This window comes from Dermacentor variabilis, chromosome 4 (assembly GCF_050947875.1).
Source record: "Dermacentor variabilis isolate Ectoservices chromosome 4, ASM5094787v1, whole genome shotgun sequence".
Taxonomy (NCBI): Eukaryota; Metazoa; Arthropoda; class Arachnida; order Ixodida; family Ixodidae; genus Dermacentor; species Dermacentor variabilis.
Window position 1 is genome coordinate 220,400,450 of NC_134571.1, and position 20,045 is coordinate 220,420,494.

At 42.2% G+C, this 20,045-nt stretch overlaps 1 protein-coding gene across 1 annotated transcript in view; it reads right to left on the bottom strand.

Moving 5' to 3' along the window:
* LOC142578521 (uncharacterized) overlaps positions 1–20,045 on the bottom strand; it is a 226,168-nt gene that overhangs the window by 154,878 nt on the left and 51,245 nt on the right. Inside the window, exon 6 of the mRNA XM_075687899.1 lies at positions 234–325. Within this exon, the coding sequence (XP_075544014.1) occupies positions 234–325 (92 nt within the window). The remainder of the gene's footprint in view (positions 1–233; positions 326–20,045) is intronic.

The following is a 20,045-nucleotide window of genomic DNA, read 5'->3' on the forward strand; positions in this document are numbered from 1 at the left end:
GTCTAACGAGTCGTGTTGCAAGGAATGCACGGCCTCCGCTCCTCCTTTGCTTGTTGACCCTAACTAACGCAAAGGCGAAGACGTTACACATACTGATTTGCCTGTCTACATAGTTTAGCGCCCGCATTCAAAAAATCAGCAGCAATTCGCCCAAAAAACTACACCCTGAAGAGCACTTTCCTCTGCATTCTTAGTCCTTTTGTGAATACTGCTACATCAAAACGGGAAAGTACCTCTGCATCGTTGTGAGTTTGTAAGGAAGTTTTGAAGGGTCCCATGGTGTGGACGGCGCTCTCTCGTCGGTCTCAGTTGCACTTGCGGCAGCCTGGAAGACAATGGTGAGGACGACGTGAACTCGCAGTACTGTAGAGTAGAGTGAGAGGCGGCATTGTAATAGTTATGTACGCGCCCAATAACTACGCTACAAGCAGCAAAAAATTACGGTAAATTTTAATATTATTGTTCGCTTCATTTTCGTTTAATACTTGTCATGTGGGCACGTGGACTAAAATCCACGGTGTTCCACGTAACTTCAACTCAGGTTTTTAATATAGTGGTTAACTGCGGCTGGTCACTCACTTTACCGTCATGTGGCACTCCTCCAAATATCTTTTTATATTCCGCTTTAGTAGTTAATTAACTGTGGGTAACTAATCAAAATTTTTAATATTCGCATTATAGCCAAGTGCGTTTCATTAGGTTGCAGAGATGGTTCAGAAACGACTTATCCTTTTCTTCTTTTGTGGCAACCTACGTGCTGCGTGGTGATTTTTTTTCGTCGTGTTTAGAGGGCCCATGAAACATGATATAATACACGTGACTGCGATCATGCACTGTCTTATTCTAGGGCTCTCAACCGTGCTTCTAGCGAAACAATCGTGCGCTCGGACCGTGGCAAAGTGAGCGGCCGCGGCTATAGGAACTGGCTTCACAGTGCGTCAGCAACTACCACGGCGGCATACGCCCTCACGCCGGTTATTCGCGCACCAAATAATGTTGACCTTGAACCGAGTCAAACCTGGAGGCAGAAACCTGGAGGCTTACGAAAAGGGTTCTACTTAAATTAAAAACGACGCAACGAGTTATGGAAAGAAGAATGATGGGTGTAACGTTAAGAGATAAGAAAAGAGCAGATTGGATGAGGGAACAAACGCGAGTTAATGACATCTTAGTTGAAATCAAGAAAAAGATGTGGGGGGGGGCATGGGCAGGACATTTAATGAGGAGGGAAGATAACCGATGGTCATTAAGGGTTACGGACTGGATTCCAAGGGAAGGGAAGCGTAGCAGGGGGCGGTAGAAATTTAGGTGGGCGGATGAGATGAAGAAGTTTGCAGGGACGACATGGCCACAATTAGTACATGACCGGGGTTGTTGGAGAAGTATGGGAGAGGCCTTTGCCTTGCAGTAGGCGTAAACAGGCTGCTGCTGATGATGATGCTGATGATGATGATGAACAGAGTAGAAACCACGTGACAACCATGACGTCACTTAGCCGCAGGTGCGCCGTGGCAACACCTCCTAAAGACTTCATGCCTGCGCGCTATGCGAGTGACGTCACATCCGGTAGGCAGATGGCCGCATCGCTTGCTTGCACTTCCGCGCTTGGTATCGCTTTTTTAGGATGGTTTAATCCCTCTCTATCGAGCGCTGTAGTCAGTGCGACTGTGACCGCTATACAGGCGTGAAAAAAAAAAGATAGGCATGCGCTCATTTATAAAGAAAGGCAGAACCTGCTGTGATAAAGCTATGAGCCTGGTCAGCTGCAATGCACTCTTTAAAGAAGGTCGACGAAGGACTCTAGGTGAGTGACTAACTACGATACAAAATGCGGGGCGACTTCTTTAGTATTGTTTTTTTAACGCGAGGTTAAATGCCTCAGGACATACAAGGGTATGGGATGGGGGTAAATAAGGATGATTAAATGAATGAAAATAGATTTGCTGTGATAGATTCCGTGTTGTTGCTTGGCCGGCCTCTGCTTCGTCGGTGCGCGCCACGTGAATTCCTGATCATGGAGGCAACACGAGCAGCTCATCACCTTCATGCAAAAAGCATAATACTACCCACTGCATCTTTCTAAGATTGTTGCTCCCACGGGGCTGTTTACTGTGTGCTAAAAATTCCAGTATGAAGCAAAATTTGAAGTCGTCTACCAAAAAACAATTTTCGGTTCATCGGCCGAGGGCATTCAAAGGCACCATAAATAAATAAAAACAAAATATTGAAATAGAGACAGTGAAAAAACTTAATAAAACGTCATGGTAAAAAAATTCAACGGCCAGGTAGCAACCACAGACTTGTTCAGCAAACATAACCTTTAAATATCAAGACAGAACGAAACTCTACTCATGAACACATTTAAGATTTGGAGCACCTCACATGTAACGGAGGAACAGGTCACCGCAACAAACATATTCAAGCTAATGAAGCCACGCACAGTTGTCGGCAATGCAAGCCACCATCTGTGTGTACGCGATTCGTCAAGTAGTAAAGCAATCATGCTTCTCATTAAAAAATACACAAAATATCGAGCAATATACAGATTAACCACAAAAAATACTTGTTGAAAATAATTGCAAGCGACTGGGATTGGGAACTTGGTTCCTTTCAAAAATATGGCACTGCGAAAGCAAATCGAAGCAACAAGCACTCCACATACAAACATGAACAGTGAAGTACAAGCAACGCGCTGACGGGCGATATATTAAACTGCAATTATAAAATTATCCATAAAACACAAGAACTACTGCAAATTACCCAGGCAAAAGTGCAGAAAAGAGCAGAAAGCCATGAAAATAGCCTAACTTTTGGACAGGACGATCAGCTTCCTTTCCTTTAGTTCTGCATTATGAGATGACGCTGACGGAAGGTCGTTTTCCTTTTGCACATGTTATTTAGAAGATTGTTTGCTGCTGAATGCAGCAATGGGTGCATGATTGGTTGCGGTCTATGGCCCCTCAGGCATGTGTCAAAGTCCTCAAATTCTGGTAAGGCCTCTCTTGTTAAGCATATCAGAGCAGTTCAGTGGTCTTCTAACTTCAAGAACCTAAGGCAGTGTTCCTTAGATAGAAGTTGTTCTATTTCTGCAGGCCCAAACATCACAGCATTTACAACAACTGGTGCTGGGAAGCAAAGAGCACCCCTATTAAGTGCGTCGATGAGGCTATTTTAATCACAGGATTCCTCCACTTTCCTAGCCACTACAAGGTTTCTTTTACATTCTTCACATTTAAGTGTCTTACAAGCAGCATGAGCACAACACCCTGCTACATATGTGATCACTGGGATTTTTGAACACAAAGCATCGAGGCCAGAATCTGAGACTTCAATGCTGACGCTTTATGAAAGTTCTGCTTTTGTCGCGTGCTCGGTTGAGGAAGCCCGAGTTCTTCAGTTGGTAGAACTGGCAGCGAATTTTGCATACGAAGTTTTGCCTCACATTCGTGCACTTGTCGAATAGAAACATGGTACTGGCAGCCCGCAATTTATCTGTATTGACCGAACATCGCCTCGAATGGATCCGCCTGAACTTTTCCGTGAACCACGTAGGGCATCTTAAGTTCCTCAAGGAAGTAGCGAGAGAATTTCATAAGCCCACAGGACGTAAGATGCAAGGCGCTAACCGTTTCACGAATGAAAACGTCATTTCAAAACATAGTGCAATCCATATGTCTAGCCAGTCCGTAAATTTCTCAAGAAATTGGTTTCTTCCGTCATATTTCATTGCTTTCCCTGGCTCTTGAAAAGGGTCACGTTTTTGGAAGCCCTTGCAAAGTGTTGTGACATTTACCACTGACCACCAGCCAACGATAATGTTCATAAATTTCGCAGTTTCTGCACCTCTGTCAATGTCATTGGCGTGCGCCAGAAGCCCTTCTGCAGTAAGTTGATTGTATACTTATAGTGCAGTCTGCACATTTTGCCGCTCTAACTTTGACGGAGTCAAAGCTTTTGAGGTTAACCGGTGGCCATACTTTAGCAAACACCCTTCTTCCAGTTTGTGTAGTCTGCGCTCTGCGCAGTGCTTCAAACGTAGTCTACATGATATGATCACTGTCAATTGTATAACTAGCAATCTCAAACTTCGGCCAATAGAAATTGGTGCCATGATTTTTTTAGTTTATCCAATTATTCCGCACACATTTCAAGAGGTGGACAGTGTCAACAGGGGTCTTGTTGGGTCGCAGGGATCTGGATACACAAACAGCAGCTTTTGAGGACTTCAAAAGCTTGACATTGTCTTTCTATTAATAGCAATGTTGTCAGTAACAATACATTCTACTTTGTACCTGTTCCGCTCCGTACCAGTCACGACTTTTAAGGTGACGTTATGCTACATAGCAGCGTCAATGGTTTTAACAGGAAGGATGTGAGCGCCCTCTTTAAGAGATGAAACCAAACTTTCTACAACAAAAATGTGGGCCGTCGTGCAGCATCAGACAAGTTAAAGGGAACTCCACAAACATTGCCACCCTTGTAATCCAAGAATGGTTTCAAATAAATTTCATCAAATATCAAAGTCAGTATGCGCTCGTGAGGCTCGAGACACTTCACACGCTTCTTCATGTAAGACAAAAATTTCATCCGTATCTCCTGGCGGTGACAGCTGACATGATGCACAAAGCTTTCTGGTGGTTGCAGGGTGAGGAAGTGTAATAACACCTGCGTGTCGCAGGGATTTGTAAGCGTGTAAGATTGACGATCACTGTAGACATGCCTTCAGCTCTGTTACTGTCTGGAATTGATACCTGCCAGCTTCAATCCTATATGACGACAATGAATCCGCCAATGTCTCTGCGAGGTGGGAGGACTCCAGTCACTACATTTGATCGTGTGGCTCCTCTCTTGTTTTGGAACACTGTGGTGTAGAGAAGTATGAGCAGTCTTTGAATATTGAAGGCTCAGCACTAGGGTCCAGTCGTGGTACCGGAAAAGTGGTCTCGATAACCTTTCTATCCCTATGGTCATGATAGACCGACTTCTTTATAATAAAACTCTCATGGAAGTGCAGCGCACAGACCAGCAAAAATGAAAACAGCTGGCTGTATCACAAAACGATGTCATAGTGTCTCCGGAAGGATAGTACTCATATTATGTATATGAGCTCAAGGTACTTTTCTACTACTCGCAGATTAGATTCTTTCGAGATTCAAGCACAGGCTGAACGAACATTTTGACAGAAAACACAGCTGCTCCGCAGTTAGCGTTTGCTAAAAGGTCGAAAAAGCATGCTTCTATTTCACAATTATTCTTGTCGTTAAGCTCGCCATGATCATTCCGCGAAAATCATAGCCGCTGAAGAACATGGAAGAACGTACAACAGGCACATTAAGCAAATGAACTATGAGAGCGAATCTAAATGTTACGGCTGCTTAACTTAACACCTAATTGATCAAATGACGAGAGCCGAAAGCATCGCCAGGAAGCTTAGCGTCACGAACTGCGTAAATCAGCGGCAATGTGTCTGGTTTCGAGAAGTAAAGCTTTGAATCCGCTTCCGTGATTAATTTACTTTTCCTGCCGACAGCAGAGACAGTTGGGCCGCTGAAAACCGATGGTATCTCTAGCTGGTTCATGCTCGCGCGGATCATTGCACAGAACTTTGTAGTCAGTGGTCAGCCATTTTATACGGCAAATTAACAGCGTATTTGCATGACAGAATAGATCAGAGATGGCACCGTCTATGCTGATGTCCTACTGAAAGATAACTTCCCTACAGCTCCAGCCGTAGTGCTATTTCTTCCCAACTGCAGAAGAACGAGAGCAGCCTAGGCAAAACCTCGAGAGCTCTTGACTCCACTCAATCGCGAGAGCTGGCGTTACTTAGAGACCTTTTCTTTGCAAGACATCCTTTATATATGATAATTATTCTCTAACTATTTGGCAAATACACGACATAACACTAGCAAACACCAAGTCTGCCTGCTTTACACCGAGGTGGCAATAGGGATTTGCTGGTTTGGCATATCTTATTTTGTTATAGCGCTTTGTGCTGTGCATGTGTGTGCGGTGCCTGTGTGTAGCGCTGTGTGTGTCAGATGTGCCTTCTGTTGTCCATGTCAAGCTTGCGCTGTAACAAAATAAGATATGTTTTATGCCACCTCTGTGCGAAATATGAATGCGACAATTTTCGTCAGTCAGGCGTAGGAAGCATTCTAAGAGTCCCTCCAACGCCTCGTCCCTCTCAGCGATGCAACAAATTGTAGGCCTAACGCTCAATGTGTTCGCACTGACAATTAACTTTGCGCACCGTAAAAGGGCACATGAAAGTACAGAACAAGCTCAATTAAAGGAAGGCTTACCATTGAAGAAGCAGCATATTGGTAGCCCTTGAATGGTATGGCACGCAGCCACTTGTTTCGCTGGGCGTCGTCCTTCGTAAATGCGAAGACTTGAATTTTCAAGTCTTCGTCGTGGTTTCCCTGGCATGTCGGCACGCGGCACTTGTACGACAAGCTGATAGCCGCAATTCACGGCTTAAGCAGCAGCACGCGCTTTGATCACACGCAGGAACTCACACTCAGTAAGAAATACAAAACCACGCCAGAACGGTACATGCAACATCGGGCGGTTTGCTGCTGGTCCAGCGCGGGCACTGCTGTGCCGAGTACGGGGTTCGCTTGCTTCGCTCTCTCACGCGCGCCTACCGGAGGCGATCGCCTACCGGACGTGACGTTTCTCACGTGACATCTGGCAGCGCACAGGCCTGAAGTTTTTAGGAGGTGTTGGCCGAGGCCGCGCCGCTGCCGGAGCCGCGCACTCGTCTGAAGGCGGAACGTTTGACACGCTCGTCTGTGACTACTGCAAACGCCACCCTCAGAAGTTCGTCTACGTCGCGCTTAGCCGCGCCACTAGCTTGCACGGACTCTTGCTCACTAACAAGGAGCAAGACTACAAGTTCTGCCACGGTGTACGCAACGTTGATCGTGCGCAGGCAGAGAGTTTGAACGCCTCGAGAAGCATCCCTTAGACACGGTCTTTGTCCGACATAGAACTTCGCTCTCGGCCGAGGATAACCATTGCACCGTAGCTATGTTCAATGTTCGCGTTATGGAGGCTCACATTGTGGATATCTGTAATGACCAGCTGCTTCTGCTAACAGATGTCCTGTTCTTTACCGAAAGCCAGGGTTTCAACGAGTCTCTTCAGCTAAACGCTCAGACCAAAGCCGCAACGCTGGTGTAGCCGTATATGCTAAACAGGGTCTACAGGCTGCTATACACATGCTGGCATCTCTTGCGAAGACGAGAATCGTGCTGTATCTGTCTAGACCGTGGCATAATCGTGCAAGTTCTTGCATTGCTCCCCAGACTAATCACGAGAAGGCCTTGCGTGTTGTAGGCAGTACCATACCCATTACTAACCTAACGGATGATCTACTCCTAGTCGTGGGAGACTTTAACAAGAACCCTAGCAATGACCTAGACTTTATACGGTCTAGCAAGTTTAATCTGGATCTCACCGCGTTCCTGCCACGTTTGACAACGCAGTGGCGCTCGCGTATAGACCTCGCCTTTCAGCTAGAAACACCCTTACAAAAATTGTTGAAAGGTTATTGAAATGTTATTGTTCAACGTCAACAAATGACCTTGAAAGATTATTGGGGAATTCTTGAAACATTATTGAGGAAGTTGTTGACAAGTTTTGATAATTGTCCCGCTACATTTTGTCGAAACACCATTGGGGCTTTTCAATTTGAAAGATCATTGGTATATTGTTGAAAATATGATGCATTTCAACGTTGAAAGCCCATTGAAGAATTGTTGCAGATTTGTTGAGTCTCAACATTGAAAGTCCTTTGAAATGTTGTTGCAGATGTGTTGAACGTCAACACTACAATTATGTTGAAAGCCCTTTATGCCCCTGTGTGCATATGGCAGTGTTTAAAACTGCAGTTTTCTTGAAATACTGCTCAGCCTTGTTGTGTTGCAAATACTTATCTTTGATGTCACGTTTATATGTTAGCTGTGAGTGGTAAAATTTAAATACAGTCACTTTTGTATTGCAGGCTTTTGTCACCCTGGGCTCAAAAGTATGCTCCTAGATTGCCTGCAATAAACCATATTTTAAAGCTGCTACCAGTACTGTTAAGCGACTTTTTCAATTGTCACAGTGAATGGTCCTTTACGAAATCAAGAGTGCTAACTGATGCAGAAAAAAAAATATTTTTCTAGGTGAAGTGTTTATTTGTAACCAAACATCCGTGTAAATGTACAACGATTGGTAGTTTGAGAACATCAGAAGCTTCTTAAAAACTATTGCAAAGTACAAACTTTCTGGAGCTTGACACTATAAAAAAATTGAATACTGACAGATGTAGTCCGTATGGCCCTCAAGTAAACACATTTTCCAAAAGAAATAAATCTTAATAAATACCTAAATATATAAATGTACAAGCAGACTGACATGACTGTAAATAAGAACACTCAAGAAAGGTACTTGCTTTCTTTATTAGGTAGCCAGTAGTACAACCATGGCACGATTCGCTTGAGCACATAGCACTCACTGAGACACTGATATGTAGGGTGGTTATCTTTAAGTTTCACAGAATTTATTAAGGAGTGGCTGTTGCAACTACAACAATTCTAGATACAGTGCCAAACATTACTTGTATGAGAAATTAAGGCGCATATTCAGCTAACAAAAGCTCACTTCCTAATAATTTTTTACGAATTGTAGCGGTAATTTTACGAGGTATATGCGCTTCGAATGAATTTCCAGAATGACACCAGTAACGAGACAGATGCCATCAAACTGACTGTAGAAATGCACAGTTGTTGCACTTACATTTTTTAACAAAACGCAATGTTATGCACTGAAGCACGAAAGTAACTGGACTTCCCATGTATTTTGCCTCAAATTTATGGAAAAATCTCGAAACTGGTTGGTCATCCTGGAAATTATTTTCCAAGTGAAAACGTCTTTCAAACTCAGTGGCTATAACTTGTAATCTGCAACATATGCCGGAATTTTATAAGTGAATTAGTAAATTTGTGAGAATCAGTTGAATGTATTTCTCTTTCTTGCGCTAGTAATGTCCACCTTTGAATAATCGAGCTCAAGAACAAGAGTTATGCTACGTGGCACAGGCAACCTTAAAAAAAATCTGTAAAAATGAAAAAGGATAACTCTGTAGAATCCTTATTTGTTGGTTGAATGGTGTGTGCCAATTTCAGTAAATCTTATCTACTTTTGAAACATTGTACTCGAAATAAGTGATGCTATGGGAGAAGTTTATTATGCTGCATTGCTGTTGCATGATCCAGTTCTGTTATTTGCCGTAACGTTCCTGCGCAAGTCATTCCACATCAAGCTAATTATTCATATTGACTGCTCCTGATTTTTATACGAAGAGACAGCTATAAGTGACGTGCTGGAATACTACAAAGTTATTCCTGGTGTGAGTTCATGTCAATTTTGTTCACTTCCACAAAAAATAACGAAAAAACTTAAAGAAATCTGGTTTCATGCAAGCATGAAATGCACATCATTGCCATTACTGGAGAGCTTTTGTTGCCCTTTAAATTTAGGCCAACTTATACCTATTAATTCTTACTCATGTATTTAGATAGCAAAATGAACCATTTTTATGAAGTTATATAAAATTCAGTTTTTACTGAACAACTATGACAATGGCACAGTTTCACTTGCAGGTGTGTCATTCCATGACGAATCGAGCAGCGTTTTTTCGACACCACAGATAAAGCTGAAAACATCATCATCATCATCAGCCTGGTTACGCTCACTGCAGGGCAAAGGCCTCTCCCATACTTCTCCAACTACCCCGGTCATGTACTAATTGTGGCCATGTTGTCCCTGCAAACTTCTTAATCTCATCCGCCCACCTAACTTTCTGCCGCCCTCTGCTACGCTTCCCTTCCCTTGGAATCCATTCCGTAGCTCTTAGTGACCATCGGTTATCTTCCCTCCTCATTACGTGTCTTGCCCATGCCCATTTATTTTCTTGATTTCAACTAAGATATCATTACCTCGCGTTTGTTCCCTCACCCAGTCTGTTCTTTTCTTATCCCTTAACGTTACAACTACCATTCTTCTTTCCATAGCTCGTTGCGTCGTCCTCAATTTAAGCAGAACCCTTTTCGTAAGCCGCCAGGTTTCTGCCCCGTACGCGAGTACTGGTAAGACACAGCTGTTATAAGCTTTTCTCTTGAGGGATAATGGCAACCTGCTGTTTACGATCTGAGAATGAATGCCAAACGCACCCCAGCCCATTCTTATTCTTCTGATTATTTCAGTCTCATGATCTGGATCCGCCGTCACTACCTGTCCTAAGTAGATGTATTCCCTTACCACTTCCAGTGCCTCACTACCTAGCGTAAACTGCTGTTCTCTTCCGAGATTGTTAGACAATACTTTAGTTTTCTGCAGATGAATTTTTAGACCCACCCTCCGGCTTTGCCTCTCCAGGTCAGTGAGCATGCACTGCAATTGGTCCCCTGAGTTACTAAGCAAGGCAATATCATCAGCGAATCGCAAGGTACTAAGGTATTTTAACTCTTATCCCCAATTCTTCCCAATCCAGGTCTCTGAATACCTCCTGTAAACACGCTGTCAATAGCATTGGAGAGATCGTATCTCCCTGCCTGACGCTTTTCTTTATTGGGATTTTGTTGCTTTCTGTATGGAGGACTACGGTGGCTGTGGAGCCGTTATATATATCTTTCAGTATTTTTGCATACGGCTCGTCTACACCCTGATTCCGCAATGCCTCCATGACTGCTGAGGTTTCGACTGAATCAAACGGTTTCTCGTAATCAATGAAAGCTATATATAAAGTTTGGTTATGTATGTTTACTCGAGTTCAAAACTGCTTCCTCACTTTTATTTATTATTATCAAAAATGGTGTAGAATTTTGGCGACAGTATAGCTTTCCTGCTCAGCTGAGCTAGAGGACATCAATCAACATTCTTTTTCAAACGCACATTGTATTGGTCGAGGCCTTCAGATGCTGTGCATATAAATACGGCGAAGTGACGTGACTGCTAAAATAGCAAATTCTTAAAATATTTGAACACTTAGAGTGCTTTTAGCACAGGCAAAAGTGAGTAAGATTGCAATGCGTTATTCTTTTTGTAACAAAAAAATTAGAAGACAGCAATTAAATACATATTGGCAGCGCAGGTTACATAGTATAGCAAAAAAAATATTTGAAGCTCTGAAGGTTTAGCTTATCGCCTGTAGTGAAACTGTAATTTTCTAATCTTTTCCAAGCAGCTTCATGTTCAAGATAAAAACGGCTTTGGTAGTTGTCCAAAAAATATGCGATACGTGTCTACTATGCCTATGCCTATGCCTATGTCTACATGTCTGCTATACATGTGTGAAGTTTAAGAAGAAGGCATTATCTTTAAATGTGAAAAATTCTTTTTTGAATTTTTGTCAGCACTGCCGTTTGTCGGATCTGTGCACAAGCTTGCCGGCTGGGAATGCACACGACAAAGCTGGCTTTGTCTGCAACACAGATAGATGGTAGATAAGCGGTGTTGGGGTCTGCATCTTATTCCCAAGAGATGCACGCTATAACGCAAGGAGGCTTCTGCTTGGTGTGGGCAGGGTAAACTATACAGTCAATGCACATAAAATATTGATACGTGTTAAATTCGTGAGGGAGTCCTGCAGTGCTAAAAGATATGTTTCATGCAGTTTACAAAACCATATCTGCTATTATGTACACAGTAAAGCCAGAAAGAGCGCTGATATTGTTTATGCAAAGCATTTTAAAGGATATGTCACCCTGAAGTGCAACATACAGGGAGTAGGGCACGAAGTGTCCTGCTCCCTGGAACCCCATGGCGATGCAAGTAGAAAACAGCTTCATAATTATAACTGAAAACGTACATGAGTACGAACAAATTCTTGTGATGTTGCATCTTACCACTGTTCCAGAGCCGGAACATGCTCATCTATGAAAGCAATATGTGCTGTGTTCAGTCAGATATGGTCACATGTCGGTGGTGACCAATTTTCGCGTTCATGTAAAAAAAATACGAGTCCAGACTGCGGCGATCGAGTCACCTGCCTTCGTAATGATAAAAAGGTAGTCACAGTTTGCTGAGTAGTTTTTGTGGCGAATTATATTAACAATCTTTCCATGCTAGATGACAAGGCTTCATATATTTATGTTGTATGTGTGATCCACAAATGAACATTATAAAAATAATTCATCCCGATAGATACCTTTTCATAACTTGTCACATGCATAGCACACATGTAGTGCTACGTAATGATAGGTGAAATGTACTTTTGCGCCGGCCACCAAAGCTAATTTGTTCACCTTCAACATAAAGCTTTTTGCAAAACATTCGAACTTTACTTTTTTTATGTTTTATGTGAACAACTGCACCTAAAAGGCTTCAGATATTTTGCAGCTATCTCAAGTCAACTAGGCTGCGATTCTATATTTATTTTGTGCCTTCTGTATTTCCCTGCGTTCAAAGAAACAAATTCAAACTTTGCAATTTTGGCAGTCACAGCACTTCAGTCTCTTATCATACAATTTCTCTTTGAAAAGAAACATGGATCAGTGCCTTCTAGCTTAGCTGGGAAGAACAATCAATTTTTGCCAAAATTCATGAAAATACTTAGGAAAGAAAATAAATGGGGAAATAGAGGTCGGAGCTTCAACAAACGCATCTAAATTTTTTCATCTATATCGATGATGCTAAAAAAATGCTGGTTCGTTGCCCTGGAATGACTCAGGTGTATGTGAAAGCAAATTTGTTCAAAAATTTTCTCATCATACCTACTTTTTTATCATCAAGCAAACTTGAAATGGTTTGCCATAATGGAACAGTTCTTCACACAACTGGGTGGTTTGGCATGAAATGACTGAAGATACTTAAAAAAATATAATAATGAAACAGTATACTTCCTGGAAATATGTCGAAAACATAAAATCTAGTGAAATATAACAAAGCACAACACTTGTGTTCTAGATTAAGCAATCCAATGTGAGCTTCTCAGGAGACTAGCATAATTAACATAAGTAATATTAACATAAATATGTCAAGGCATAGAAAGGCACATTTGTATGCTCGTATTAGAAATTTGAATTGGGCTCTTCGGGAGACTAACCAAAACATAAACGAACACAAAAATGCCGAGTTACAAAAGCACAGCACTTGTGTTTTGGTTTGAGCTGTACAACTTGGGCTCTTCAAAGGCTTTTGGTCCATACGAGAAGCGAGGCCAGGGTTCTTTCCATAGGGCATGTTGGTACTAGGAAACTTGCGACACGTGAAGCCTGCAAAAACAAAAAGCCAGGACAAGTTTTAAAAAGCAACTTCCACATGCAAGAGCGTGGCAGACAGTATGCCCTCGTTATAACGAAATCGATGTATGTATTTGTCTTGCTTTAGTCCAACTTTCTGCGAGTACAGCTTCACAGCATGACCATTTAAATTTATTCAATGTGGCACAGGACTCCACTAAGTGTCAAATGCCTAAAAAAGGAAAAGAGCAACAACACACTGTTGCAAAATATCTTTATGAATATCCTCAATGTCGAAGATGTAAACTTTGCTTCCTTAGAAACAAAATGGTGAAAAAAAATTTCCTGTTCCTAAAGAAAACTAAACTATGCCAATTAAAATATTTCTTGTGACTTTCATAACTAAAATGTTGCTGCACTTTACTGCGCTTTTCCATGCTCCAAATACACTACTGTCATGTCACTAGAATTCAATGCGGGTTCATTTGAAGTTAGGTTTCACGACTTCACATGCAATCGGACTCCGCTTCTCGCCTTATAATGGCTTAGGAGTCTCTACTTTAAAGAAAATACTGCTTACAGCAAAGTGTTTTCTGCCTCAATGATTGAACAACTGTTATAATGACGATTCCCTGTAGTTGTGCACCAATCTGATTGCCATGACACATGCTGAATGTGACAGATACGAAGAAATTCTCAGTCTTCCAGGAGCCATACGGCGGAGGACTAACTTCTTTAAGCCCTTGAGGTTCGCTGCCATACATCTGTGGCTGCGATGGAACATTTTGAAAAATGTGCCTTTTCAGAACAGTGTTGCATAGCATCACCCTGTAGGTGCTGCAACCTTCTGCGACTTCTAAAAAATAATCTTGTTGTGCTGTCACCCCTTGGGTTTCCCCAAAACTGATCTTTCACTTAGCTCCTTGGTGTCTGTCATTGCAGTAGTTTCGGAGTGTTGCCACTTCACCTAGTTTACTATAAAACAAGTTTTTCTAAGTTTCATTACGCAAAAAAGTTATGCTACCTTATCCTGCGTAAAAAAATAAAACGTGAAACTGCAAATACTAAAAGGGTGTTGCCGCTTTATTGTCGCTTAAAACAATTATTTACCACTTTTTTTCCGAAAAGTCACTCTGAATAACTCAAATATGCAATAAAAATATTAGGGATGCGCGAATAGTGATTTTTGAGACCAAACCGAATAATGCCAGAAGCAAATCTAATATTTGATACCTTCTGAATAATGAGCAGCTGATATCACAATTAGTGTAAAATGATGTTCACATCCTAGTATTCTTAAAGTTGGCAAGTTTCTGTCATTGCATACTATGTTATGAAAAGTTGTTTATAAAAGCATAAATGAAGCAGCAAAAAGTTTATTCACATGCGCAGTACTCTTCAGTGAGCATAAATGATTGCTGTACAGCCTCTAAAGTACAGCTACTTAAGTAACGTAGCCTGGTCCGCTAGCAGGGAAGAATTCCAACAATTTCAGAATGGGATTATTGGGGATGTCGGATGGCCTCTAAGAAGCTTTATACAGTAGTCACCAAGGGCCTATTCTCAATTTATTGAAGTATACGGGGGAAAGCCACATAAATATTTTTTTTTATATTTTCAAATACAAAGTGATAAGGCGCGCGTTAATAAATACGAGTCGTACGTTAGGTGCTTAGAATGAGTAAGCGCCCACTAAAGTAGTACTGTTGACAGTGATGCTGGCAACTCTGTCCCTGTTGTTTTTATGATTGAAAGAACGAAAAGAAAATTTCCACATAACTCATGTTCCCTCTGCTGAAAGGCTGCTGTCTCGCATCACATGGACTTCCTTCAATATAGGAGCAACTTTAATTCAATGTGGTCTGTTAAAATTGGAGAAACTACTGTTTCACATCACGGAACCTGGAGAGCTGTTTTGATTGCTGAAATTTGGTGAATGTGCTGCTCCTAGAGCTGAGCAGTAACCACACTTGAGCATAGTTTCTCCATAATTCGTGTATTCGAATATCACTTTCAGGCTACTTAAACATGTCCTCCATGCCACTAGATTTGGAGCGTACTTCACAGACAACTATTCATTGCAATGACAGCCAAGTAGCACTGCTACTGCGCAAATGCAGCTCATTTCATCTGGTGGAGCCGCCAAAAACTGACAATGAAGGCAGCTTTTAAATTTTAGAAGCATGTGAGTGTGGTGGCATTAGGCACTTAAGATTGTATGAACAGCCATTCCAAATGGTAGGCTATTGTAATACACAACTGCACACATGGGCTACTTGAAAGTCGTTTGTTATGCCAATGGCAAGTTGCTAATTTTAGAAAAAAACGTGACTGTAAAAATGCAACCGGGAAGGATATAAGGTACTTGCTGATAACAGTGTTGACCCTGGTGGGGTAAAGAGCCTCTTTTCCCTTTGGTCTTAATTCCAAAGCTCAAATGGCGCACGAGCTCCTCCTCTGTGAACATATGGTGAAGTAAGGCCCTTGAAAACTTTCCTGGTCCACCATGGCAGGCCATGGTAAGCTGTGCCAGGATAACCTTCTCAACGTGCACTCCTCCCACCTATGTGAACCTGCATGTTTAGGTAAATGTTAGCAAAGCAGATTTAAGCCTTTCAAGCATATTTAGACAACATCCCTACTGCGAATAAATTACAAAAGTACCTGTCGCAAATCTAGAATGCTAAACTTGACTTCTTACTAGCTTCTTATGCTCTCTGGATGCCACGTGTTTCAGAAAAACAATCCAGCACAAACAAGAGTAGTAAACTAAAGTATCAAAAACATCTAGTACTTGAAAAAGGGGGGTACCAGCGAAACACAAAGGACGCGGGCACAAGGAAAAGGCGTTAGACACGGACGGACGTTGGGACGGACCAGCGTCCATCCGTATCTCACGAATTTTCCTCGTGTGCGCATCTTTGTTTTGCTGCTACCCCCCTTTTTCAATTTAATGATGCACCAACTGGCCCAAGAGCTTGCACTTATGCACATCTAGTACTATTTATTGTGATTACCATTCTCAGGATACTTCATATTTTCTATTTAATATGATTGCCATTCTTAGGATATTTCATATTTTCAGGTTTTTGTCTCTATTTTCCCAACCATTTGTGTCAATCGGTAGCCCATGTTCTAATGGAGAGATTGGGCTGCTATGTTGAGGAAAGTGAGTTCAATATCAACTGTCAGACCAGCTTGGGTGACTGAATATGCGACCCTGGGCATATGCCACTTTTCAATGAATCACTTTCACACAATCTGGGCAACTGCTCCTGCTTGTGTTGGCAAGCAACATTAGGAGCTCGAAGAGGGACATGACTGTCGATCATTACTAAGATTACCACCACACATCAGGTTCGCTTGCTGTGCTCCAGAAGTAATATGCGAGATTCCACTCCACTGTATGAAATGTACATAAGCCGCAAAGACAGTATGTGCCAACCACCACCTCAATTAATTTAATCTGCTCGCAAAGCACAGGCAGAACAAGATCACCGCCTGAACTCAGAAGTTTGTGGACAGTCAGTTTATGTGCATATCAGGGACCTATACGGAGACTCGGTCATTTCCTCGATGTGCATCATCGTGCCCTCACACACTGTATTACAATTCTGTCTGTCTCGTTGTGCCACCGTTCTAATAGTCATCACGTATCACCACTTAATTAGAATAGATGTAGACACTTATATCTAATGTTTATTTAATCTTTACGAAGAATACATTCAGCATGAGTTTTTGCAGAGATAATGAATGCTGCAGCTTATGGGAGTACTAAAGTAAAATTAAATTAATTAAATTCTGGCGTTCTTAGTGCCAAAACTACAATCTGATCTTGAGGCACGCCATATTGGGGAACTCTGGATTAATTTTTACCAAATCAGGCTGCACAGTACATGGGTTGTTTTGCATGTCACATCAAAAAGCAGTTGTTTGATCCTGTGACCTCGTGCTTAGCGGCGCTGTGCCAACGCTCCTAAGCAACTACGGCATGAAAGCACTAACGAGAAAAATTATTTTAGATGTATCTGTAAATGACCTTCCTACAATTGAAGAAATTCACTCGTACAGTGACAAGAGGCTGAGTAAACTGTAAGAGCAGCAGAAGAAAGATTGGTGGCAGTGCTGCCTTGAAGTTACCACACCAGCTTGCTGTGACGTCATGGATTTTGATGGTGTCTGTTCAGGTGTAGCAATTTTTTTAATAAAGATGTTCTTCATTGTCTTCCAAAAACCCATAATAAGAAGTGTCAGAAACTTTTACAGAACCAATACAGCCCAAGTTTGAAAGAATACTTGGAATCCACGATGTGACAATTAGGTGTCAGCACGAAGATTTTGGGGCAATACTCAGAAAATTGAACTTCGAGCTTTATTTTCTCTAATAATCAACCAACTACCAAGAAGTTAATAAAGTTAGATATTTGAAACGATGCTTTCTTATGTTAAATTGATTTAGGGTTTCATTAGTGTCCCCTTAACACAAAACAAGGAATGCACTTGGCTGCATAATAGGATAACATGCATCAGTGGTTCTCATTAAGCTAGGATTATCAGTATAGCAACGGGCATGCACTGGCTGCTCCAGAGTATGTGGTGACCGGCACTGCACACCGTCCAGCTCGGCATCAATCTTTTTGGAATTTAGCCCTTGAAATGCAGAAAGCCCCGATCACTGCTCGTTCTTCAGCCATATCTTTCTCAATGGGTGCTGGTGTTCTGGTTTGATACCCCTAGCAGTGCACTGCTGTATGACATAGGTCACAATACCTTCATTGTGGTAAAACTAGAAAGAAGTGCACTCATGAAGAACCCTAATGTCCACACTAAGTTTCTGAACGCCCCTCTTATATCAGGCATACACACTAAAAAAGGCACATTCTGCGTTTAATATGCTCACAACTGACACTGAAATTCACTCCCAGTCCCGGTGCAGTTGCTGTCTTTCAGTTGAGTGCTTAAAGGCACCATGTCTGCTACTGAAGGCACTCTGCACCAATTGATCACTGGAGGAAATGCATTGCAGTTGTATCAGCAATGTTGTTTTTTTCTGCTTCCTGCAATACATTTTTACGGCATCACTGTATTTTACCATGGTGACGCTACAGAATGGATGGCCAAAGAATTTACCTTTAGCGTTCCAGTTGGGGCGTCTCCGAGCTCATTTTGAATCTGAAAAAAGATGTAAGTATTAAAACGTGAAGCCACGATGCAGCAAAAGCAACAATCAAAAGAGCTACATGGACGATTAGGATAACATAAATGGAGGGATGCAAATGACTAGTCATTGATTGAATACCCTGAAGTGTGGCTGCTCTTGCCAATGACACTGTGAGCTTGTCAAATAATTTATTTCACTTTCCTCTACTTATTTTAAAAATTATTTTCGCTCATCTACTTAACTGTTATGACCACATATTAAAGGCAGCTCCTTTATATAAAACCGCAGTGTTACAGTCTTTTACTCCCCGTCTACCTGATGCTACTGAAGTTTTGCTTACTCTCAAAGAAAGTATTTCACAGAACTGCTCTATCGACAAAGCACTATTCCATGCTTGTGGCAAAGCGTCGTCATTTAGTTCATAACGATGCGCTCCCCTTTCAATCTGTTCTCTCTACAGTGCTCAGATTCAAAGCAAAAATAGCTTTTCGACATCACTAGCTACTTCTATGGTCACAAGAATCTTTGCTAATTATTGATGTTTTTGTTGCCGATAAGTATACATGCCGCCTCGACACACAGCGGGACGACAAGGCAGGTATGCCAGACATCTCGTTCTTATACTGATTTTAAAACTTTGTTAAATCAATCAGTTACTGAAGTGCGAAAAGCTGCAATTTCACGAAATTACATTATTTTGAATGTTCTATCCCAGTACTATCCCAGTAAAGTAGGACCTGGAGTGCCACGAAACCTGCCTTTCCGTGAACGCAAAGAGCGGTTACGCGAATCCGTTTGCGCGAATCACTCGATGGCGTCGAACGGAGATGAAAAAAGAAAGTTGAATGGGCGCGAACTAGAGGAAAACAACACACACGCGGTTGGCAAGGCGTATAACTCGATGATTTCGCAGCACTCTGTGGCACCACCCCTATTGTATCCCACGTATCGCATAGAATCGCGTGCACACCCTCGGAATTCTTAATTATGATTGCGCAAACGTCGGCCGCACGGCGTGTCAGCGGCCTTGTAGCAACACGGGGTCACTCAATCCTGAAGGGGACAGCCCAACAGAATACATTTTTGCCGATCCCACCGCCCCTCGTTCTTACAAGCCCGGTCACACGCCTTGTACTAGACAGCGTGGCGCAAACGAATTATATTCGATTACAGTAAAGATCGGATGGTTCACTCCGCATTGTTTTCAGCTAATTAATAAGGCTAACTGAATCGGTGCTCGAACGCCGTATCAGAAATCATGGCATACAATATGCCCTGTTTTAGCTGGCACCAAATAGCTGCTTTACCACACCACAAGCGCAGGGTAAAGTTAAACAAGGACAAAACTCCACGTTATATACCACAAATCTAGTGATGTACAACCAATTCTCGCAACGGAAGGACAGTACTAGGAATGAAAACTAGAAAAGAGGCGCGCGGAAGACACGCACAGGCGCTGAACTCTTTTCCGCGCTTCCGTTCACCGCGTCGCAATGGACGAACAAGGGGAATTCGAAACACTCACTCACCTTTCATGTCTCTGAGTAGGAGGCGATCGTGGCGATCTTCGAGGCAACAAGCCCATAAAAAGCGAGCAACACGCAGGAATATTCCAAAGAAGTCACAGCGAAGCGCACAAGGAACGCAGA